Below are 23,059 nucleotides of genomic sequence, written 5' to 3' on the forward strand. Positions count from 1 at the left end.
GCCTTTGAGAATTTTCTGTAGGAGGAAAATTCTGAATGTTTCATACACTGTTTTATAGTTTGAACAAACCAAAGCGATTGATGAATGATGATGAAAGTTTAAGAACTTCCAGTTGGAATGCTCAGTGGTTGAATCAGAACCATCATCTCCAGTTGCTTCAGTCGTCACAAAGTAAATCTCGACAGCCTCCAATAAGTTCCAGTGTCACTCCTTGAAACACCGACAGCAGGAAACTAGTCAGAGCAAATTTAAAAACATGGCAGGAACTTCTGGATGTTTTGGTGACTGAGGCACGAGCCTCGCACTGCTGCATTACTGGAGGCAACAAATCTCTGGCTAACCATGGCATTTGATTTATTTGATCTATATGGAAACATCATTCTGCATTTTTAAACAGCAGAACAAACTGATCATCTGTCAGGAGAGATTTAGCGCTTCCTGCCGTTGGTTCTTCTTTCGCTCTCTTCCTTCCTTCCAAGATCTCCTATTTAATTCCATCCGTTGTATCACGTTTCAAATCAATTCACTTTGTTCGAAACAACAAGTCCTAGTTGTCTCTTTGGATGTGTCACACTTTTCCCATCTCACAGCGCCGTCGCCTCATTCGTTGGCGTGCAGCCCCGTCTCCTCCCACCAGGGGACCTCGGGGTCGGAGGCCCCAGCGAGCCCGCCGGGCCTTCAGACCAGTCCCCTCCTGTCCCGCTTCGCCTCGGCAGATGTCCCCGTCCCCTCGCCGCGCTGCCCCAGCCTCAGCCACAGCCTGCGCTACAACCTTGACCCCGACGCTGCCCCCTCCCCGCCGTGTTCGCAGCACATACGCGTGTAAGGCAACTGGCACTCGCAACCCCACACTCATCCCCACCCTCCTGGTCTCTCATGCGTCACACAACTCACGTTGCAAAGATGCAGAAAAGTACTGAGAGAGATGCTGAGAAGTGTTTTGTATTTTTATTTCCTTGCTGTGCCCCTGAAAGACAGCGTGCGTTACTTTGATTAGCACATTCGCTGATGGGCTTTGCAGCGTACAGGCGATCTCTATTTCAAACTTAAACAACCAACCACAATTCTATACAGTCAGGAACACAACGTGAGCATCCCAGACCCAACACAAATCATGTACACTTGCTTTTGATTTTGACCTTGAACTTTACAAGTGCATTACTTTGATTAGCACATTCGCTAACGGGCTACGCAAAGTGTACAGGCGCTCTTGTTTTTGGGAACTGACGTCACGCAAAGTCCCTGTTCAGCATGCGCACAGTGTAGCGAACGCGCCATCTACTGGCAGAATATAGGTACTACATAAATAGACATACATACATTCGATAGAGCACCAAATCCAGAGGTGTAAATCTCTTAATCTCTGTTTGCCTCATCAGCTTACACCTGCTTTCCCCTGCATGTGGAGAATGAAGGCAATGGCTGTGTGTTTGTGCATCTTCAGGGCTCGCAGCAGCGTCCGCACAGAGCCAGACGAGGCCTCGGTGTCCATCTCGGTGCTCAACAGACACATTCACTCCCTGAGGAAGAGAATCAGGTGCTTCGAGGAGCGTTTTGAGCAGGAGAGGAACTACAAGGTGCAGAGAGGGGCAGGGTCTTCTCAGACTGGTGTATTGTCTTTTAGCCACTGTTTGATTGCATGCACCAGTTGGCGTTTCAGTGAATTTGTTGTCCTCATTTCCTTCTCAGCCAGCCCTCAACGACAAGACAGCCAACCCAGAAGTGGCCAGACTGATGAAGGAGCTCATAAAGAGCCGCAAGCAACTCAAAGGTCGGCTTAACAAGCATAAATACACCCTCGAGAGTTAAACGTTTGCAGCAACAAAACATCATACATACATTTTTTTTTTTTAATTAATGTTCTCGCCCTCTAGAAATGAAACTTTCACAATCGGTGGACAGTCAACAACAGCTGGCTGTAGTAAGCAGATCCAAGTCAGACCAGAGTGAGACAGCCCCAGCAGGAAGTGAGCAGCAGCAGCAGCAGCAGCAGCAGCAGCAGCAGCAGCAGCAGCAACAGCAGCTAAACAACAACAGCAGCTTCAAGCCAAAAGCAGAGGACACAGTCAATCTGATAACCAACATGCTGAAGGAGAGACGACGAGAGCTGGACCTGCCTGATGGCCTCGAGGTTGGAACGGCAAAAAATTAGTTCTACTGGGTTTTGATGCCCCTCCGAGGAAGCGATAGAGTGGGTCTGTGGCACCTGCTGACCTCTAAATAACCTCTCTGTCCATGCAGGAGATGTCCCACGTCCAGATGACGATGGAGAAGAACAGCCTGCAGAAGTGTTTGCTCTACTTTGAGAGTCTGCACGGACGACCAGTAAGGAGAGCCCAAATAGATCCTTCTGTCCTTACGTGACATTGCTACTGTATTTTTTTTTTTAACACTTTACATTTATGCTGTGTGCAGAGTACCAAGCAGGAGCAGACACTGATGAAACCTCTGTACGATCGCTATCGCCTCGTCAAGCAGCTGCTGCTCTCCATCTCCACCGCCACAGTCATCACGACCATTGTGAGTAGACCAAGACAACGGAGCTGAAAAGTTGGTTAGCTGATTAGAGTCTCCAGAGCTTCAGTTGTCCCGCGGCTGACACTCGGCAGTGTCGCGCGGCTGCCCTCTGGTGGCCAAATGTATGAGTTACACAGAGTGAAAATGAAATGCATAAAAACAAAACAAAAGGCAGCGCATGACTGCGTTTTAAGGTAGAATTCAAGTGGAGTTTGCATGCTTCGTGGTTTTTAATGTAAGTGCTATCTGATGACTAAAATAAATAGATAAATGATTTCATGAATAAATAAATTCTCGGTACCTGTTATGTCCAGACTCGACTCTAATGCTGATTATTCTTCTTGGCGGCAACAGGAGGAAGAGGAGGGTTCCGACGAGGAGGCTCCGAGGCAGCAGCCGCTGTGGCTCAGGTCGCCGAGGTCCACGTGTCTGGACGAGCTGCTGCACCTGCAGTCGTCCGACACAAACGAAACTCCCCCGGTGTCGCCGCTGGAGGAGGCGAAGGGTCTGCAACCGCAACAGAGCGTCGCCGTGGCGACGCTGCACGAAGCTTCCAGGTAACCTCCAGGGCCACGGGCATGCAGCGTTCGGAAAAAAACACCTCAATCGTCACGTTTGTGCTGAAGTTACCAACATCGTATGAGCATTTTTTTTTTTTTTTTTTTTTTTTAAATAAAGTTATGACTCATTTCCTTTCAGACCGGAACTGCTGGATCACCTCAGGATGACGCGGATGGAGAAACGGCGTCTTCACCGAGCCCTGCGAGACTTTGAGGACAATTTTTATGCACAGACCGGCAGGTAACACACACACACACACACACACACACACACACACACACACACACACACACACACAGAGGCAGAGGCAGAGAGAGAGAGAATAGGTGTGGACTTGGCATGTCAGTTTTATTCATCATTCTTTTAATAAAGTTTGGAACATTTGGTTTTTTCAACAATGCCTTGTGTGAAAAAAAAAAACAACGAAAGAAAGAAACATCCACTAAAGAAATACCATCGTAACACTACGATAGTGTATTAATGCACGCTCTATCACGTTAATACGGCACAGAGAGCTTGGGAAAGAGAGAGAGACATTTGCCCTGAACTGTACACACACACACATACACACACGCACACACACACACACGCACACACGCACGCACGCACACGCACACACACACCCTTCTTGTACTGTACACGTCGGTCCTCCGGAGTAAATAACAGCAAGGTTCCGTTTACAATACGCACTGTACAAAGCTGAGTAAGGCAACATAGGGACCGTCGACCAGTTATGGAAGCTGCTCACTGCAGGTTGTCAGAAACTACAGGTCTTGCCTTTTTTTTCTTTCTTTTTTTTTTTTTGCACTCTTTTATTCACTTTTTTGTTACTGTTCCCTTTGCATGGTTGACAGGGCGTGCCAGAAGGAGGACCGAGGACTGATGGCCGAGGAGTACTGCCAGTACAAAAACCTCAAAGCAAAGCTCCGCCTCCTGGAGGCCCTGCTCAGTAAACCAAAGGACTCAACCAAGAACAGCTGAGTGAGCTCACAGTGGAACTTGCATCGGAGGAGAAAAAAAACATTGAAAGGAAAAAAAAAGATCAGTTTTTTTTTTTTTTCTGAAGAAGTCAGCGTGTCTTTTCTCGTTCTCATGCGATGCCCTTAATGCTCGTCGTGTGATGGAGTTACGTGACAATCTCAACAAAATGCTTCCCCTCCCTTCAGAACCCCCCACCTCCCAAAACGCTTCTTGTTATCCTAGAAACTATAAACAAGATGTAGCAAGTGTTTTGTATTTAGTACAAATCTATGAGCCGTGACAACCTGATGTCAGTTACATATGACTATTTTTGTAAGCTGCTGTACGTACACGATGGCACTTTGTTACTCGCTCATGTTCCTGTGCCAAAATATTTATTTCTATTTTTTTCCCAGCAGAGGTCAAATCAATTTCTGGTTGACGTCAAAACTGCATTTATTTATTTTTTTATTTCAAAAAAAGGTGCTACGTTGGCAACAAAACAAGCTGAAAATGCAACCGATGAGACAATCCCCTGGTGTTTGTGCATGTCAGTTCAGTAGTCCTACATTGTGCTATGATATGCATTACACATGTCGTCGTTGACCTCAAATTTACATGCTCTCATTAACGTGAAAGTTGCTGAATGTTGGCGTCGTAGTGCAAATGTTACCTGCTGGCAAATTTGTGTGTTTGCTCCTACCGTTTTTGCCTGTATGACAACGAATCATACCCTCAAATTTCAGCCGTCCACGACGACGACAACTGAGCTTTTGACATTGTGCACTTTCGGTTTATATAATCTTCTATATATACATAGATAGATATATATAGATAAATATGAATGTATCAATAAAAATAAATATTTTTTTCACATTTTTTTTCTGCTAAACACAGTTAATGGTTCCACCTTCCGCCCTTCCGCTGACCATAACAAACTAAGAGTCGCAAGCTGCTGCAGAAAAAGTCGCTATGGTCGAGGTACTGCCACGCTGCGCACAACTGCATCTTTTCTTTTTTTTTCCTTTTTTTTAAGGTTAACAAGAAGTTCACTCTTAGTCATTAAAGTATTAGTAGGTACACATTTTAGGGGCTGTTGCATTAGTACATTAATACTTGTAAGTTTCTTTTTCTTTGTTTATACCTTTGGTATATTAAAAGACGATTTTGATGCTGCAGCCCTAAAAGAAAAAGTGTAGTACCACTTTGCGTCACTAGTTGGAGGTAAAGAGAAAAGTGAATTTGTCTACTCGAAGAAGTGAAACGTCGCTTTTCAAACGTCAAAACAGTCAGAGTAACAGGAGAGCGGGAGAAAGAGAGAAAGCGCTCTTCTTCTGTTAGCAGGGTATCGATAACAACAAGGCAAAGGTCATGAACGTAATGTGTGACAGGGAGTTAAAACTATACAGGAAAGAGATCGGAGGGAAGCGGCCCGGGTCGGTTTGTACAGTTAAAGGGTGCGGTTGGTTAAACAACGGGCGGGTGTTGTCGTCGGTCGACTGCTCAGCTTCAGATGAAGATGGATGAAGGTGTCAAGTGGTGCACCCACCCCCCCCACTTCTCCACTCTTTGGGAATGACGAGGAGAGTACAGATATGTTGTGTGTCTTCTAAATCTGATGCATCATGCACGTGTCAGTCCCCTCCCATCAGTCCCAGCGCGTCGTCGCTGCCAGTCCCTCTGCCGAGCGCGCTGCCCCCTAGCGTCCCACGCTGATGTTGCAGGTCTTGCAGCTGGGATCCTTCTTGGCGTTCACCGTGGACAGACTCATCAGCTGGTGCCCGCTGATCTCGGCCACCGTGCCCAGCGCCAGGTCTACGGGCTCGGTGTAGATCACCTCCAGGATGACGTCCTGGGCGTGGTGGAAGAGCAGGCCGCCCTGCTCGTCCTGCTGGCAGGTCAGGAAGCGGTTGTTGGCCATGTCGAGGGCCGGCAGCCGCTGCTTGCAGAAGTCGTCGCCGCCGGAGCCCTTGGGCGCCACCACCAGGATGACGTAGTGGTAGGCCGTGTACATGCAGTAGAAGTCTCCGAAGTAGACGTTGGTGTCGGGGTTGAAGAGCGTCTCGGCCTGCACCTCGAAGCGGTAGCGGCCGTAGGGGGAGTCCTGCGGCGGCTTGCCCGTGTTGAACTCTGTGTTGCAGCTGAAGACGATGCCCTGCAGCTTCCCGCTGAGGGGCGAGCCGTGGCTGCCGCTGTTGTCCTTCACGGAGGGCAGCATGCGGTTCTCCTGCTCCTCCCTAGAAATCAAGACGTGGGAACAGGTGGGATGGGAAAAGTCAGAACTTCCAGAGTAATGCAAAACAAAGGAAAAGCCTGGCTTAGGTCATCACGCAAAACCCTCCAAGTCTATCCTTTAGTCCACATGATTCCTCGCAGTTCTCAAAAAGGCCCCCTGTGATGTCACTGAGGGCACCAATCCACCTAGATCAGGAGTCGCCGACCTTTTTGAACCTGAGAGCTACTTCAATTTTCTTACATATATTATTAATATTAATGACACTAATCTATGTTAAGACACTGATCACGTTAATGAGCTCTCAATAATGATCAGCAATGATCAAAAGTTTATCAAAACTTTGTCTTAGTGGCAACATCAGCAGCCAGCCACCTCGTTTCACCCTCTGCTTTTGTCTCCAAACATGCAGAAGGTGAATGAAATCGACAGGTTTTTAGTGAGGATAACCAATCGTGCAAAGCTGCTCCTCTGGAATCCAGGAGAAGTAAAAAAAAAAAAAAGAAATCTAAAAGCTTTGTAAACGGGAATAATACAGAACCCTTAATCACTTTGGCTGGAAAACCAAAGAAAACCCAAAGCAGCTCTGGATCCTTCCGTGACAGCTGCAAATCCTCCCTGTAGAGAAAATCTCAGCTCCAAAGCTCCACTTATCGAATGCAATTATCCCGCAATCACACCAAAGGTTTTCATTATATGTGTAATTGGTGCTGTGCGCTGAGAATTAGGGAATTACAATAAACCACCACCCCAACCCCTCCCCTCTCTCCGTCACAGGAGCCTAGTCCTCATCGAGCGGAGCCGTGTCAGTACTGCTGTTGGCCACGGGAGGGCACGCTGGAACAGAATCTGTCAGCAGATGCGACTCAGCAAAAAAAAGAAAAGAAAAGAAAAGAAAAAACAAATATCAGGAAGTCTAATCCAGATGACGTCGTGCTGCATGGTCTTCACAAAAGCCGTGGCTTTAGAAGGCGAAACTGTGCTGCTTTGTTTAGCAGGGAGAATTTCCTCCTCTGAGGAAGAAAAGCTCCGAGGAGGACTCGAAGGGGATGAAAGCGCTCACATTCAGCCGGAGAAAAGCGCACGCACGCACGCACACGCACACACACACACACACACACGCACACACACAGACTAAGACACAATGCTCCTTTGAACAAACTCCTTCGCCCATCACGCTTCGCCATCAAAACAGGCCTTTCCTGTCTTTCCTCCCCTCCCTCCTCTTCCCGCTCACAGCTGTCCGTCTGCCTGTCACTGCCCACCACCGGCATCGCAACTCTCGAGACAAAACCGTCGGCTGTTCTGAGCACGACTGTGTTCGACGACGAGCCTCCAGCTGAACATTCATTGAGGCCCTGTGAGAGACGCCAGAATCTGTGCTTGTGATGCGCTGGTTGTCGCAACGTGTTGTGAGCGAAGACTCGAGTCAGAAATTTGAAAACAGAAACCGAGACACCGAGTGGATTTTGAACTAACTAAACTGAAAGCGAGCGTCGGCTCACCTCGCGTGGTCAAAGTACTCCTTCTGCTGGTTCCTGTAGAAGACGGAGAAGCGCAGCATGCGCCCGGCGATGGCCTCGGCCTTCTCCAGCAGCTGGTTCAGATGCACCATGGAATAATCTGCCAGACAGGTGAGACGTGACGTCGACCATGTGAAAAAAAAGTCGGCTGGTAGGAGAGACAGAACTGCACTCGGGGGGACGGGGGGGCCTCATGAACAATTCATGCTCTCGGTGAGGAGGAATGATTCAGCTTTTCTTGCTTTCCCGCTACTTCATCGTGACCGATGCGGTTTAGCCCGCTTCCATTTTAGCGTCGACACACAGCAGGGTCGTCTTTTATCACGTCACACCGTGCCTGTGTCATTGATGGGGCTGATTCCCTCCATCACTGCTGCATCTTTCATAACCCATGGAAGCACAGCTGGGATACTTGGACGTGGCTTTTGCTTAGGAGGGAAGGTGGGGGTTTGGGCCGTGGGGGAGGGAGACACCCTGTCCGCCTTTATTTCTGTCAAACTACCAAATAAGGATTCCCCTGTAAAGGCAGGCGTCTAATTTAGCTTTTTTTTTTTTTCCCTAGCTGTTCCATTACGCTGCGCTCTCATCATCCCTGTCACAACTGCCTCTGCTCATAAATTCTCCCGCTCTCGTCTCCGTTCAATCACCCCTCCCCAGCCAGCCCTCCCCTGGCTGTAAGCCACTAGCCGGCGATGCTGAACCCGGTGACCTACGATATATGGCAGCGCTTCCCTCCCTCCTTCCTGTGTAATCCCTCTCTCTGCGTCTCCATCCATCCATCTCTCCTTCCTCCACTCGCTATAAGATTCGGCCTTGCCGTCGTGCGCTCCACTTCGCCCCGTCGCACGCCGCCTCGGTGGAGGCCCGAGATCAAGGTCACCCGCCTACCACCCCACCCCACCCCACCGCTCCCTTGAGTGCACTGCACACGGTCAGCTGCGTCTTTGGAGACCCACCGGCGGTGCAGAACTCGATGATCTCGCTCCACTCGGAGATGGCGTAGTCGCCGTCGGTCTGCTTGGACGCCGTCTGCACGGCCACTGTGTACTCGGTGCGCGGGCTCAGGAACCAGTGGCCCCGGACCGTCATGGGCAGGGGAACCGCCTTGGCCACCAGTTTGGTAGGAACGTCCTGGACACAGACGGAGAGGTCGTTCAATTCAACTTGAAAAGAATGCAGTGATTCGGCAGCAAGGCAGGCGTTTGCAGAAGTCAGAGCTCGTGGCAGCCGATAACGTGGCAGCCATTTCCTTTGCACTCTTCCGCACAATTCCTCAGGTAGTGGCGGGACTTGGCAGCTCATTGATCAGGCCGGGAGCCACTGCCTAGCAACAGAGTGAGCCTGGTAATCAGCCAATATTGTTGCCTCGTATGAAAACACATGAAGGAGGAGGGTTGCTGCGCAGAGGAGGGCAACAGGAGGGAGGCTGCTGGTGACACAAGTGTTCAGGATCACCGACTGACTGACCTATTGGAAGCAGCCGTCCTCCTTGCTTTGCTTTTAAAATCAAAATCAAACCTATTGCAGGTTGACTTGAGGTAAAAATCTCTTCCTCCGAGCTTAAGATCCTGCAGCATTGGTTTATTTATTAAGTAATGGCACAGAGTCATAGAAGGGGAACAAACACTTGAAGATTCAACACTTAGATTCAAATTATTCATCTAATTTTCTTATGCTATTGCTGTATTTAGCACAGGTTGTGTTTTCTTTTGATTCTTGAATTTTTCCCTCTCGTCGTAATTGCTATTAGAAAATGAGCCATCTTAACCTCTTCTCTTTTCTCACCACATCCTCAATCACATAAAACACCTCTCAGTAATTCAATGTCTTGCGGCACCTTGTGTTTGAACTTGTTTGAGTTCTTGTTCTCCTTCTTGTTCAGGTCGATGAAGTAGTGCGTGATGCGCTCCTTGCTGCGCGCCTCCATGTCCCAGCAGATCTTGAAGGAGTCGCAGGTGATGTTGCTGATCTTGATGTTCTGAGGGACGGGGAGCTCCTCCATCTCGGAGAGGCTGCCGTCCTGGGCTTTGCTTCCTGCAGGGGTTCAGAGAGAGATGAATGAGAGCTTGCCTTGTTTGATTCGAGTCGTCTCATTAGTAGAAAATGTGTCAAGATTTAAAGTCCCCGTGTGTCACATTTCAAAGGAACTATTGGCATCAAATGGAATCAAATCTTTTTAATAAATTTTAAATAAACAATTAAAACATTTAATAATAAGAAGCTATTTACGTAACGTTATAACCTTAAATTTAGCCCAGAATGTTTTCCCCCCCCCCCCCACAAATCTTTCTTATACCATCACAGCTGCAAGAAGAAAGATTTGATCTCAAACGTCACATCAGAAAACAGGAATTAACGTCAACATTTTTTGCGAATAAACATTCTAAACCGCTGGATGCTCGTAAATCTGACTTGCTTTTTTTTTTTGCGACTACACCTTTAAATCCTGTTGCAAGCGGGCAGACACACAAGCGCACACGCACACACACACACACACACGTACAGTAAATGACGACATCATGGACTGGCAAATGTTGCCATGGAAACACATCAGCGGCCCTTCTACGCACACGTATGCACACGCCTATCTGCCGTTCCCGATCATACATGACATTAAATATTTCAAAGTGCTGCAGCTGCTTTCGGTCTCAGCCGAGAGGAGGTCCGCCCACCGTCGGCCTCAGATAGAACGCTGCAGGAAATACACATGACCCCGGCAGCGATTGAAACGATTAAAAATCTCTTTGCCGGGAGTGGGGGGGATGAAATGTGAAAATAAAAAGGCCATTTCAACAGTGTTTAAAAGGCAGATGAAACGCCACTGCTGCCGACAACAGCCGGAGCGGAGCCTCTCGTAACCACAAGGACAACTTGCGACCACCTCCTCTGACCCGGAGTGCATCCTCAGGCCAGTGCAAATGTCAAAACAGGGCAAAGAATGGGAGCCCTGTGAGGTCCGGACGAATATACAGACTCTGCTGCATCACGTGCAGGGCGACGCCCACTTGGCACGGCCACAATGGGCCTTTTTTTTCCCCCTCTCTTTTTCCTGTGCACGTTCTGCGGCGTAAACACCAAAGCACGAGTGAGTAGCAAAAAAAAAAAAAACAAAACAAAAAAAACTACAAGAATGCAGAATTCGCTGCTGATGGTCAACACCAGTCGGACTCTATAGAAATCAAACAAAGGCCGGAGCGGCGGAGCGTGAAGCGAGCATCCCAGCCGTAATTGGGCCGCGCGGGTTCCAGTCTCGCCTGCACATAAGTGACCCAACAGTGCAGCGTTTGTAGAGTCATGCCGGCAGATAGTAAGATAAGCTAAGCTAATGTGGCTCTTTTCCCCTATATTTCTCAATCCAATTGTGTTAAAACTGCCTCCCCCCGAGCTCCCTCCTGCTTACTGCTCCACTAATCAGCCAACTCCTAAATCGCAACTAGCTGATTACCAAAACTAATCATCCTTCCCCTAAAGAGGGGGGGTCCCCTGCTGTTGCGCGCTCGGAAACTCTTTGTCGCTCACCAGGAATTCCTGAATCGTATCTCTCAAGAGTCCAGAACGGGAAGGTGGGAATTTTGTGCTTGTTTATCAACTGAGTTGGTAGAAATAATTTTTTGTCACATCAAACACGTTATTCGGTGCGTTTCAAGAGAGGATCTGCAGGATTAAAGACCTTCTGTGGGTGGTTTAGGTCTGGGGGGAGGGGAGGGTGAGGGGTTAAAACTACAAAAGAAGATTTATCTCATCCTTAGGATGGCTGCACAATGCCCGGCCTCGAGGTGTAATGTGTGTGCAGCGTCTATACCTGGAGTGCATCTCATGCTGCTGCTGCTGCTGCTGCTGCTGCTGCTGCTGCTTGCAACCCTTTTGCACTCTGCTGCCTCAGCAGCTCACCCAGACCGAGGAAGCTCAGTCAGAAAAATCTCTCAATCGAGGCAGACGGTGACGTCAGGCAGATTTAAGATGGAGCCTGTGCTCATGCTGTCATCCTTCAGACGTGACCGTGAAATACTGGCAAAGCTGGCGCCTCAAGTTCTGAGAACATTCAGGTGAAACTAATGTCAAATTCTCCCTGCTCAGGCGGGCATCAGCGCAGGAAGGAGTCAGAAACAAACATTTTCAAACTTTTTTTTTCCTCTGAAGTGAAAATCTGCAAACCTCACTGAATCGAGCCCCATTTTCCCACACCACTTTTCACAAGGTCTATGATGTCACAAAGGGCTCCCATATCTCTCCCAGTCGTCCCTTTCCAAACAGGGATATGGTCTAAACAAGCATTATTTCTTTGTTTGTTAGTTAAAAATACGCCTTTTTGTAGGAGGTTGTAAACACAGGGCTAAATCTGTTTTCTGGATAACTGATCATGAGAGGCTGCCCCACTGGTGGCCTGCATTAAAAACAAAGATCTGGAAACTGGCCTAATATGAGCCTTCTAAGCACTTAACCTGAACAGTGATGTGTTTCCCTTGAAGAGGCAGACGGTCCCTCGACTCGGCAGCTCTCAGTGCCTCACAGTGCTGACAACGCACCTGTTTTCTCCAATACTGTAATTACCCTCCGAAATGGACAGATTTGCAAATGCAAGTCCACTGTTGCCCGGTGCGCCGCGGCGGAAGCCACGCCTCTAAGCGGCGTCATCAGTAAACACAAGCGCAGTTTGCAGGACATAAAAGGAAAACGTGTCGGACGGAAAGATGCAAAAGAGCAATTAACAAACCGCACGTGGCGCTTAAATGGAATTAATCCCTGGAAGCCGCTGATCAAAAGCTGGCAACTACGAGTTCACCGGCTGGGGGTTTTGAGTGCGCTGCGTAATGTTGCTCGCAGGTAAATACGCCGGCTTTGTGCGAGTCGCTGTTAAGCTGTGCTGCCAGTCCTCCGGGACTCGGCCAAGCAGAGGATGAAGGATGGGGGAGCAGCAGCCGAGCTGGATGAAGGTCAGACGTTAGGAGGGAGGCACAGAGCTTCAGCAGTCCCACCGAGGAGGTCCAAACATTTAGTTGTGGGCTAATTTTGTATGCGAGGCTCTTGCGAAGATAAACAGGTTCTGCTGCTGTCGCTAATTATAATTTCAAGCCCTCTGAGTAGATAAAAAGGACAAAACAGCAGCGTGCCGGAAGAAAAGCATTAAAGTATCTACAATGCAGTCAGCAGCAAAGTGAGTTTGAGGTAAAATTTTACAAAAGCATTAAATTGCGGCACCTTAGGGACCACCAATAAATGAACAATAAATGAAAGGTTGAGACATGAACAGAAGTGCTGACAGAAAAACAGAGGCAGACTGAGTTTTGATTAAAAATAAAGCGGTCTGTCCTGTTTATTTGCTGTCATAACATAACATCTGATATTTATTCAGTTACTTTGGCCAAAAAAGTTTCAGCCAAAAACTTCTAGCCAAACCCCCCAAACCCTGAATCCAACAAGTCCATACAAGTAACAGGAGTGAAGAAAAATGTTTCATGCTGTGGCAAATAAGTGATGCCTTTTGTTAATAATTCAGACTGGGAACAAATGCTGCTGAAATGAGATAAGATATATAAGATCTATTAAAAAAAAAACAAAAAAACAATTAAATGCACCAAATTGGATTCCAGCTTTTTGACTCAGCACGCAGCCAGTTGCCACCATGTGGAGAAAGCCAACGGTTGGGATCGATAAAATTCTTGTTAGCATGCACACGTGTGGCTCACCTGGGTTGGATTTCTGTCCGACTCACCCTGCTGCTCCATTCAATGCCAATTACCTGCTAACCAGTAAGAGGGAACGATATTTGATTTTTCATTAAGGCCGCCGATGTAATGCTCATACACTCACACTCATATACCAAATTGTGACGTGCACGTCCGTTAGTGACGGTGAAGTCTTTAAACTGCAGTGTTAATGTGCGCCTGTAACTCCGCTAGGGCGGCCGATTTGCACTGATTTCAATTCTGAAAGCCAGCTCATCCATCTTAGTAGAATGCATTTCCAATCACCCTAGCATTCTGCCATTTATCAGCTTCCATGTAGTTGGGATGAAAACAGAAGGCAACTGTGCCCAGTTGCAATCCAAGTCCCAGAAGAAAACAAAGAAGAAACCAGGAAGTGACTTCTAGCCTTGCTACGCTACATATATTCACTTGTGATGCAGTGGAGTGCATACATTTATGAGGAACATGACAACAAGAACGAAAACAAAGAATGAAGACTTGGCTGAAAATATTATTTTAATGTGATCTTAGTTCTTAGTTCATATGGTGCTACCATCCCTCGACCAATAGAAAGCCTCAAGCAGCAGCTACTTGGCTGAACTAGCTACTGATAGGCACAGCTTCCTGACTTCGTATTCACTAATTAAATACAACCTTTTATTATTTCTATCTTGAGGCGGCTGCAAGGATGACGACGCAGTAAATATATCAGGCTGCTTGGTGCAAACACAGCGAGACTCGGGAGAGCTCAGAGCGAAAGAGCTGCTTGAAGGTGCGTTAACCTTCAGAAGGAGATCTGATAGCGGCCAACGACCGTCTTTGACTGCATTAGTGGGTACTTGAGTGCAGACAGATGAGCCTTTCACCGCTGGGCGTCCGGGCTAAAAAACTGAACCGTGAACACGAGCAGTGGCGCAGCCTCGAGGCTGACAGGCCTTTTGTTACTGTCACTGCACGGCTAAATTCTGAGGCCATGGCGCCGCCAAGCCCGCGCTGCACCTTTTGCATATAAATGCGCTCCGGGTGCCGCACACATTGTGAGTTCAAACTCCATCCACCTCCATCTCGCAAAATTAATTAACTACGCGGCCCTAAGGGAGGGACGTTTGTCTGCACTCCACTCAAACGGGAATGAGTCATGGCTTTCACTTCTGTAAACTTGAAATTGCCAAACAACAGGCGGCTGCAGAATTGACTGTGTGCAAATCTTCATCCCTGCATGCTTTCTGTATAGAGCCGTTCTTACTGAGCGGCACTTTGGCTGCGAGGTATGTTTGTGTAAGTCGTGCCAGCACCGTCATGGCACTCAAACGCTCACAATAAACATAAGCCAAGCTAAAATGCCAGCCTGCTCAGACGTCTTAAGGCCGCCTCGCCGTGAGAACAAGCAGGGAAATACTGCACGGTGAAGACTGATTCGGCAGATTGTTTAATTATCAAGGGGTGGAGAAAAAAAGTCTCTTCCTGTGTTTCCTCTGCCCCACAGAGGATTCAAAGAAAGAAAAAAAAAAGCTCCTTTTATTTAAGAGTTTCATCACTGCGTTCCGGGAAACCGTGTCAATCACTGCCGCGGCTTCATTTGTCTTCAGCCGGACACTCGCCACGTTATCTCCCTCCTCATCTCCCCATCTGTTGAGCCGGTGCTGGCGTGCGCGCCTCCAGCGTCAGCAGCAGCGCCGTCAGTGAGGGCCATCCATCGTGGCAACTTCATCATGTCGACGACGGGGACGCCGAGGACTCGCAAAGGATGTTTATGTTTTACTGCTCAGCCCCGAGCGTGCGTTCACTGTGGACGCCAGCACCCAAACCGGGGGTTGTGAGGAAGCTCACGCCTTCAGAAGGAGGCCGCCGAGGTTGCACACCAGTCTGGGAGAAATTCAGGTGCGTTTTCCATTCGCATACTAGTGCAGCACACGCCTTTATTATTAGTAACTGCGCTAAATGCTAAATGCTAACACTAAGTGTATGTACCAATGCATTTACTGAGTGGTGAGTCATTGAGTGGTGCACTTACCACAATAAGTTAGCGCTGTCTCAAGTCACACGTTGCAATTTCACCCTCAACAGAGGTAACGACGGCTAGCGGCTAGCTGCCTCTTTTTGCATCACATAAACAAACATTTACAAGTCTGACTTGCACGTCTTGCTCTGAAAACTGATAAAATGCAAAAATTGACAGCTTGGCCAGCGCGAAGCCAACAGCAGCATCATCACTTTGGACGCTTCATAAAATGAAGCGTCATAGTAAGGAGCACAGTAGGGAGCAAGCTATCACACGCCAATGCTAGCTCGGCATCCAAGGCAAGAAACTCACAGATCCAACTTGGATCACTTTGTCTCTCGTTTTTATGCAGTAAAACGGCCCGACAGTGAGGGCCTGTGTGTGCCATGTTTGTGTTTGTGTGTGGGTGGTTGTGTGTGTGAGAGAGAGAGTGAGTGAGTGAGTGAGTAGGAGAGGGAAAGCTCCTCTTCCTCACAGACAGCAGGCCCACTGAAACTGCACACATTCCCATTTGCTGGGTCAGCACAAAGCACACAAGCCTCTCATGCTTACAATTAAATATTAATGGATTGGGGAGATAAATTTAGAATGTTACTGTATGCGCAAATGAAATGAATACAGTTGTTGGGGGCAGGAAAAAAAAAAAAAAAACTTGCCCGGATGATGAAACTGATGCTTTCCGGGAAGCAGACAGGGGGGTAGGTGTGGCTGCCGGAATCAGACACGCTGCTTTTAAAGCACACCCATCCCTGGCCGTGAGGTGCGGTTTCAACAGGACCGGGCGGATTTGACCGCACTGAGCGATGATCCCGGGAAGTAGGTGCTTCAGCTTCTGTCCGAATAATTCCGAGAACCGTTTTGTCCACATCACACCGTCCTGCTTCTGTGTGTGTTGTTTGCGCCGTAAACAGTAAACAGTGGGTGTGTGGGTGTCTCAAGGACACAGTGACGCTCCTCATTGACACTCATCTACAAATCGACCTGATGACTCAGGAAGCCTTTTGATTACTGTTAAAGGAAAAAAAAAAAAAAAAACTATCTGGCGGTGCACCTCGGGGAACAGGGAGGAGTCCATTAAGAGGCGAGCGGCCGCAGCAGCCTGTGTACGGACCCATTATTCAGATTAATGCTTCGCGTCGGCCAGCAAAGCACTAAGAGGATACAAATGGTGGCCTGCTGTATTACATTATGAGCTGCGGCTCCGGCCGATGAGGAAAAAGAGCACAATGACGGCCCTGTGAGCGGATGCTGCTTTGGTGTCGGGGGGGACTCGGTGGAGAACCACCATTGACTTCATGGGTGCAACACCAGCGGCAGACCCACAATCTCTCTCTCTCTCACACACACACACACACACACATGAGGACCGTTCAGCCACAGAATGAAAAGGGGGGGTTTTGCTCTCAGCTCATTCAGAGCCAGTTAATCCACAGTCTTGATTGAAAAGCCATCTATCTCTCTCTCCCTCTATCTGGACTGCATCTCTCCTCCTCCTCCCCTCTTCCCACCGATGGGTGTGAGCGGCTGCACTGCCTGGACGCACACGTGGGCGCAGCCATTTTTTTTTTTAGCCTCTCAAATTCTCCCTAAAGATGACTTGCTTTTTTTCTCCCCCCCCCCCCCTCCCCTACACCTCCCCTCCCGAACATTAGATTCTCATCAGGGTGATGCCGCCTGCTCACACACCGCCAGTCAAGCACGTCTATTTCATTATATGCACAAATTGATTCATGAATGTGCAGCCCGTATTTAAGAAAGAAAAAAAAAAAAAAAAATCAGGGAAGTGAGAGTCAGACTGTCCAGCCTGGATGCAGCTGGATGACTTGTGGAATCATGCATGTAAGTAAAAGCAAGATGGGGGGGGAGGAGGTCTCTGCAAGTTCAGAAGGGCATCATTCATCATTTTTAATGCACATTTTTCAAAAATAAATGTACATTATTGTGCAGGATCTGCAGAAGAAGTCGACCGTGCGGGGCTCGGTCATTGGCTGGACGGACAGACAGCTGCCTCTGTCCCCGTCTGTGGTGCTGAAATAAAACCCGCAAATCGTCCGGTTTTCCTCCGTGCGCGCTCGTCACACACACACACACACACACACGCATACGCGCATCTCTGGAACAAAGACTCTCTCTCTCTAATGTGGAGGGGGGGACATTTGCCGCCGCAAAGGCAAAGAAGAGGCGCTCGGCTATTCCGCGCACGCACAAGCGCACCATTCCCTCCGTGCACTGCCCCCCCTCCCCTCCCCTACCTTCCCCTGTGCTCCGCTCCAAACGCACAATACGGGTCCAGCATGCAAGCAAGCAAGCAAGCAAAGCCGCCGGCGGAAGCAGCAGCAGCGGGGACTGCACCGGGGCCAGGTAGTTAAAGGCACAATGTACCGTTTGCCTTTTATGCATTACATTCCGCAGAGGGCAGAAGAAGGGGGGGGGGATATCAAAGCGGACTCACCGTCTCGCTCGCACAGCTGCAAGCTGTCCAGGCTCAGGTCCTTGATCATCCCCTCGCAGGGGCTCAAAGGGCTGCTAATGTTGTGCGCCAAACCTGGTACCTCCATCTCTGCGCCGGAAGAAGAGAGAAAGAAAGTCCCGTGGATGCTGCTGCTGCTGCTGCTGCTGCTGCTGCTGGTTCGGTGCCGCTGGTCCGGTGCCGTCCCCACTGGGCTGCTCAGAGGTGTGCGGGAGTGCTGAGAGGAAATGAGCGCGCGCTCAGTAGCCTCCTGTTCGCTCCGTCGCGCACAGCGAGTCCTCCCCCCCCCCCCCCCCCCTCTCTCTCTCTCTCTCTCTCTCTCTCTCTCTCTCCGTCTTCTGGGTGGTGCGTCGAGTGGCGCGTCAGCTGAATCGTCACGGGTGCGAAGGGCGCGAGACGAGGCGCCGCAGCCTCAGGAATGCGCAAAGGAATGAGATAAAAACATGAAATAAAACAAAACGACAACAGCACAATCAACGAGAGGCCAAGTGCATGTGATCCCGGGACTCCTTTAATTCTGACCAATTTGCCGCGAGCCACAAGTGTGTGCGCGTTTGCGCGCGTCCGTGCCTCGTCCGCAGGGCAGATGAGAATGAATAGTTGGGCGGATTAGAACGGTCCGCACATTCAAAGGGAGTTCTTATGTAACCAGATTAAAGGCCGGTGCGTCCCCTCCCCTACCTCCCTCCCTCCGAGTGAAGGCTTCTGTAACTACAGCGCACACACACACACACACACACACACACACACACACACACACACACACACACACACACACACACACACACACACACACACATTTCGCGGTCAACGTCACTCCAGGGTCGCGCACATGTCCGTATTTGGCGAGGTGGCGCCCGGTCAGAGGCGCAGGTGCCGGTGGAGCGCGCGGTTAATGAGCGTGGGGGAGGTGTGGGGGGAGGGGCGAGGGGGCCGCTCGAGTGTGTTTCCGCGCTTAATGAACGAGCAGCCTCTGCTTTTCCTATTTCACAGACCGTCCCCGGTGCCCTGTAATCTCATAATTAAATGCAAGAGCTCACATAGTGAGCGTGTGTGTGTGTGTGTGTGTGTGTGTGTGTGTGTGTGTGTGTGTGTGTGTGTGTGTTTATCAGGAAAAACAGCCATCACGATGAATGGATATGGGGGGTGTGTGTGTGTAATTATCTCCCCCAGACTCACGCCTCCCTCCTTGACTATCAGTGTTTTCAAGAAGGCGTCGTGGGTCAAGTTGCACGGCTGTGTGACATTTCATTCTTGTGTTTCTGCCCGGGGGGGGGGTGAAGCCGTGTCACTTCCCGTTTCGCGCTTTTGAAAAAAATAAAATAAAAATAAATATATATATATATATAAAAAAAATATTTTCAATGTCAAAGTGGCCCTAAACAATGCTGAGTGTCATCTGTGCGACAGAGCCTCCAGGACCTCTGAGTCATGCAGTCCAGACCGTGGTGTGGGGGAGGGGATGGGGATCAGTGGAGGGGTGGGGGTGGGGGGGACTCATTGAGAGGATAAACTGCACATCAGCCTACTGACACGGCCTGACGCCTCAGACGCAGGCGCAAAGAAGACCCCCCCCCCGGTCTAATCTCAGCATTCACACGGATTCGGATAAGAGCAGCATTTTTTGATGCACATTTGAGGATTATAAAACAGGGTCACGCAGGCCGGGGGCGAATTAAAACCGCCGGTAAGCTCATAATCACAGCAACCGTTCAGATGGGAACCGTACCGGAAGGCCCGCTTCACGCTCAGGTTCCTGCCACGTAAAATGAATTTATTTATTATTTTATATGTGGTTAATCGATTGCTACAACACTGTGCCGCGAGACGAGTCGATGCAGCGGTTATGCAGCTCGGCTCTCCTTGTGTTTCGCGAGAAAATCAACAGAGCTTATTGTTATTCGTGCCACAGTGCCTTCAGCCTTCGCTGCTCCTCGGAGGAGGTGGAGGGGTGTGTGTGTGTGGGGGGGGGTGTTCTTCATCTCCTCCTCTACCTCCGCACCCTCCGTCCCCTCCAGCCAGAGTCGTGCTGCGTTAGCGTCAGTGTTCCAGAGGAGCTGCGGGAGGCCGTGCGAGGACCCAATAAAGGCGCCGCGACCCGAGCGGCAAACAACCCGGGCCAAGTTCAGTTCGCGGTCCCCTCCCTCTCCTCCCCCCCCCGACCTCCCTTCCTCTTCCCTCCCCTCCCCTCACAAACACACATCCTCCCCTGTCTCTCTTTCTCCCTTTCCTTCTCTTCCGTCCTCTAGAATTCTGCAAAGGTGTACGCTCCTCCTCTCAGAGCAGCAACTCTGCGCTCCAGGCAGGGGCCGGCTGACCGGCCGGCCGCTCACTCTGCGGCACTCGGCGCCGCACGGTGACAGATGGACAAGTAGCAGGAGGGCGGAGCTGCAGCGAGAGTCCGAGAAACCCGGCCAGGCTGCATCAGGTGATCCCAAATCTCCTTTATTCTATTTATTTATTACACCCACTCTCTCTCTCTCTCTCTCTCTCTCTCGCACACACACACACACACACACACACACACACACACACACACACACACGGCCTGAGGTCAGCGTCCATCGCTTCCTATCCGGGCGGCGGGTTATGAGCCAATCTATCGTGAACGCAGGGCCGTGACATTTTTCATTAGCAGGAAGCAACGCCGCCTCTCCGGGGCTCTGTGTGCGCGTCTGCGTGTCGCTGGCCCCATTTGTCTGAGGGCGGCCAATGAAGCGGGTCATTGATTTGCAGGGCGAGCCGCCGCGCCCGAGGCCCCTGCGGCGAGGCTTGACGACCCGCGAGTGTCGGATGGAAGCCCACGTTAGCCGATGTGTGCTGCGGATTTTGAGCGCCTTCGTTGAGCAGAAACAATACAAATCTGATTGGTTGGAGTGTCTGCTGGTAGGAGGGAGGCGTTCACTGGCCCATATTAGGACTTGACCATGGAAGCACTATTAAATGCACAAATAACGATCATAACAGAACCCTAAAACACTTAAGACATCAAGAGAACAACATCATTAGCCCTCTGTTTACAACCCCCCAAAATATTTCTTGCTAAAACTGATTGCTGTAATCTCCACATGTTTAGAAGGACACAAAAACAAACACCTTAGAAGGGGAAAAAAAACCCTCTAGATTTAGCCATCTGTTTACAGCACCCTGCCATAACACTCGCTTCTTGTCTCCTGCTAAAACTGATGCTTTGTTGGACCTTCCTCTTGTTTGGGGGGGCAGATTGAAAGGCATGAACACCTGGCTGGGGCTGTTGTCAGTAACCAGGGAAAAGGCCTCAGTGTCATCTGTGATGTCACCAAGGGATGATTCCACACAAATGCCTGATCTGACAATTCATTATCAATGTTGCAAAACTTGGGACCGTCACAGAGCCGCTCGTAAAATCTATTTTGCTTGGAGCCATTTTTTTTTTTTTTTTTTTCCATTACCTTTCATGATCTCATCACCAGCAGCACCGGGCCCTCTGTGGGAAGGAACAGCAGCCACCTACTGCTAATTACCACATCGCACTTTGTTTGTTTACCCCGAGTGAAGGATTATGTGCTGGTCTGATTGTTGGCTGGGAACCTGGTGGAGTCGCTGCTGATGCACGTTGACGCATGGGAACGACGGCGAGCTCGGGGCGAGATGGGGCAGGGCAGCAGCATTCCCCTTCAGGTGGCTACTTTAGTGCTCAGAACGCTGTAGACCTATTAGTTGTATTGATCGTCTCTGGGTGAGCAGTGCGCGGACGGGCCGAGACTCTTTACATGCATTAACTCTGCACTTAACCTGCAGAGTCTGGCTGCCAAGTGATGAAATCACACAGAACCGTCTGCAGTAGTTGTGCAAAACTTTCCATACCTGCCAGTCTGGACCACCTCATCCTCTAAATCCTGTTTGCACCGGAACAACAGCGACGTGTTCTTCATGCCTTGTTGAGAATCGTCTTCATTATTTATTTATTTTTTTTTTACCAAAAGCAGATGGTCTGTCTCAATGAGCCAGACTCATCAGGCAGCGAGAGCATATTGTCCGCTGGATGGGAGCCAGGTGTGCTGAGGCAACAACCGACTCGCAACTCCTCTCATTTACACCTTCTCGCCGCGCCGGCAAGCTGTCGGCGAGAACAATGAGCGATGCCGCTGTTTGAGTTGCCGGGTTGCCAGAATTAAAGCACGGCTGGCTGCTTGACGAAATAGCTCAGAATGCCTCTTTATTTTTTTTTTTTTAATGGCGCAATTTAGCCGTCGGAGCTGCCCGTCTCTCACAATAAGACGTGAAATTGGAATTAGACACGGTGGGCACTGGGAATGATTGCCAGCTGTGCAGCACACACATGTTCCCCAAAGTGGTTCTTTGATATTGGCGGTTTAATTGCTGTTCCAGGAACTATCATGATGCCATTAGGGTGAAATGCAAGAGCTTTTCTTCTCTCTTACTCTTACTCTCTCTGAAGGATCTGAGAGGCAGAAAAAAAAAAAAAAAAAACAACCTGAAAGTTCACCAGGCTAAGGCGTGTTTACCTTGAGGTCTTGCCAGCAGACGCCAGAATCAATGTTTTTGTTTAACATTTCCTCCCACTCATCACGGCCCTCGGCCTCCTCCGGGTCAACGCACCAGCATTTACAGGCAGCCGGTGTTGTGGTGCTAACATGTGGGCAGTCTCTGGGCGTTTACCTCGATTTCTCCTGTGGAAAATAACAACACGGGGAGGACGGAGCCCAGTCCCCGGGCTGAGTCAGAGCTCAGCGGCGCCACCTGTTTGGTGCGCGTTGGATGAGGGAGGATCCTGCTGCTCCGTGTGTTCGCCACACGCTCGAGCGCCACAGACGGAGAGAGGAGGCCTGTGGAGAAAGTGCAGCGCAGAGTTGGACGGGTGCAACGTCAAATGTAATCAGGTAAATTTAAGAAACGACTTCAATTGTGAGTGCCTTACATTTCAAATGCAACTTGCATGCGTTGTACTGTGCAGTCGCACAGTTTGAGCGGCAACACTGCCCCCCGGAGGCTTAAAAGCACACTGCCGCCGCTTTAAACCGAGACACAAACGTCACCGTGGATTCGTACAGAAACGCACACAAAGTGCGCAACAACCGGCCAGCACAGTGAGGCAGAGCTCAC

General features: G+C 49.6%; 2 protein-coding genes and 1 long non-coding RNA gene across 4 annotated transcripts in view; 1 reads left to right on the forward strand and 2 right to left on the reverse strand.

Annotated features, from left to right (window-relative positions):
• The window catches only part of LOC142896627 (uncharacterized), an 18,200-nt gene extending 15,093 nt beyond the window's left edge, over positions 1–3,107 (reverse strand). The window contains exon 1 of the long non-coding RNA XR_012928382.1: positions 2,819–3,107. This is a non-coding gene — a long non-coding RNA (uncharacterized LOC142896627). The remainder of the gene's footprint in view (positions 1–2,818) is intronic.
• LOC142896625 (protein FAM13C-like) overlaps positions 1–4,082 on the forward strand; it is a 5,102-nt gene extending 1,020 nt beyond the window's left edge. The window contains exons 2-10 of the mRNA XM_076038414.1: positions 591–822; positions 1,445–1,577; positions 1,690–1,771; positions 1,875–2,131; positions 2,242–2,325; positions 2,416–2,520; positions 2,872–3,074; positions 3,217–3,318; positions 3,933–4,082. Coding sequence (XP_075894529.1) covers positions 591–822; positions 1,445–1,577; positions 1,690–1,771; positions 1,875–2,131; positions 2,242–2,325; positions 2,416–2,520; positions 2,872–3,074; positions 3,217–3,318; positions 3,933–4,059 — 1,325 coding nt within the window. The 3' untranslated portion in view covers positions 4,060–4,082. The remainder of the gene's footprint in view (positions 1–590; positions 823–1,444; positions 1,578–1,689; positions 1,772–1,874; positions 2,132–2,241; positions 2,326–2,415; positions 2,521–2,871; positions 3,075–3,216; positions 3,319–3,932) is intronic.
• A 264-nt stretch (positions 4,083–4,346) lies between these two features.
• On the reverse strand, positions 4,347–18,570 carry phyhiplb (phytanoyl-CoA 2-hydroxylase interacting protein-like b). 2 transcript variants are annotated; one of them, XM_076038411.1, is made up of 6 exons: positions 18,476–18,558; positions 17,936–18,364; positions 9,632–9,828; positions 8,751–8,925; positions 7,777–7,894; positions 4,347–6,275 (listed from the first exon to the last, which is right to left on the reverse strand). In XM_076038411.1, the coding sequence occupies exons 2-6, from the start codon at positions 18,039–18,041 to the stop codon at positions 5,738–5,740; spliced, it is 1,134 nt and encodes a 377-aa protein (XP_075894526.1). In that variant the 5' UTR covers positions 18,042–18,364; positions 18,476–18,558; the 3' UTR covers positions 4,347–5,737. The 2 variants fall into 2 exon arrangements, with proteins under 2 accessions (XP_075894526.1, XP_075894524.1); XM_076038409.1 differs by having other exon boundaries at positions 17,936–18,570.
• Positions 18,571–23,059: the final 4,489 nt, after the last annotated feature.

Source organism: Nelusetta ayraudi, unplaced genomic scaffold (genome assembly GCF_046127955.1).
Source record: "Nelusetta ayraudi isolate G7.1 ecotype Tasmania unplaced genomic scaffold, CSIRO-AGI_Nayr_v1 ptg000056l, whole genome shotgun sequence".
Lineage (NCBI taxonomy): Eukaryota > Metazoa > Chordata > Actinopteri > Tetraodontiformes > Monacanthidae > Nelusetta > Nelusetta ayraudi.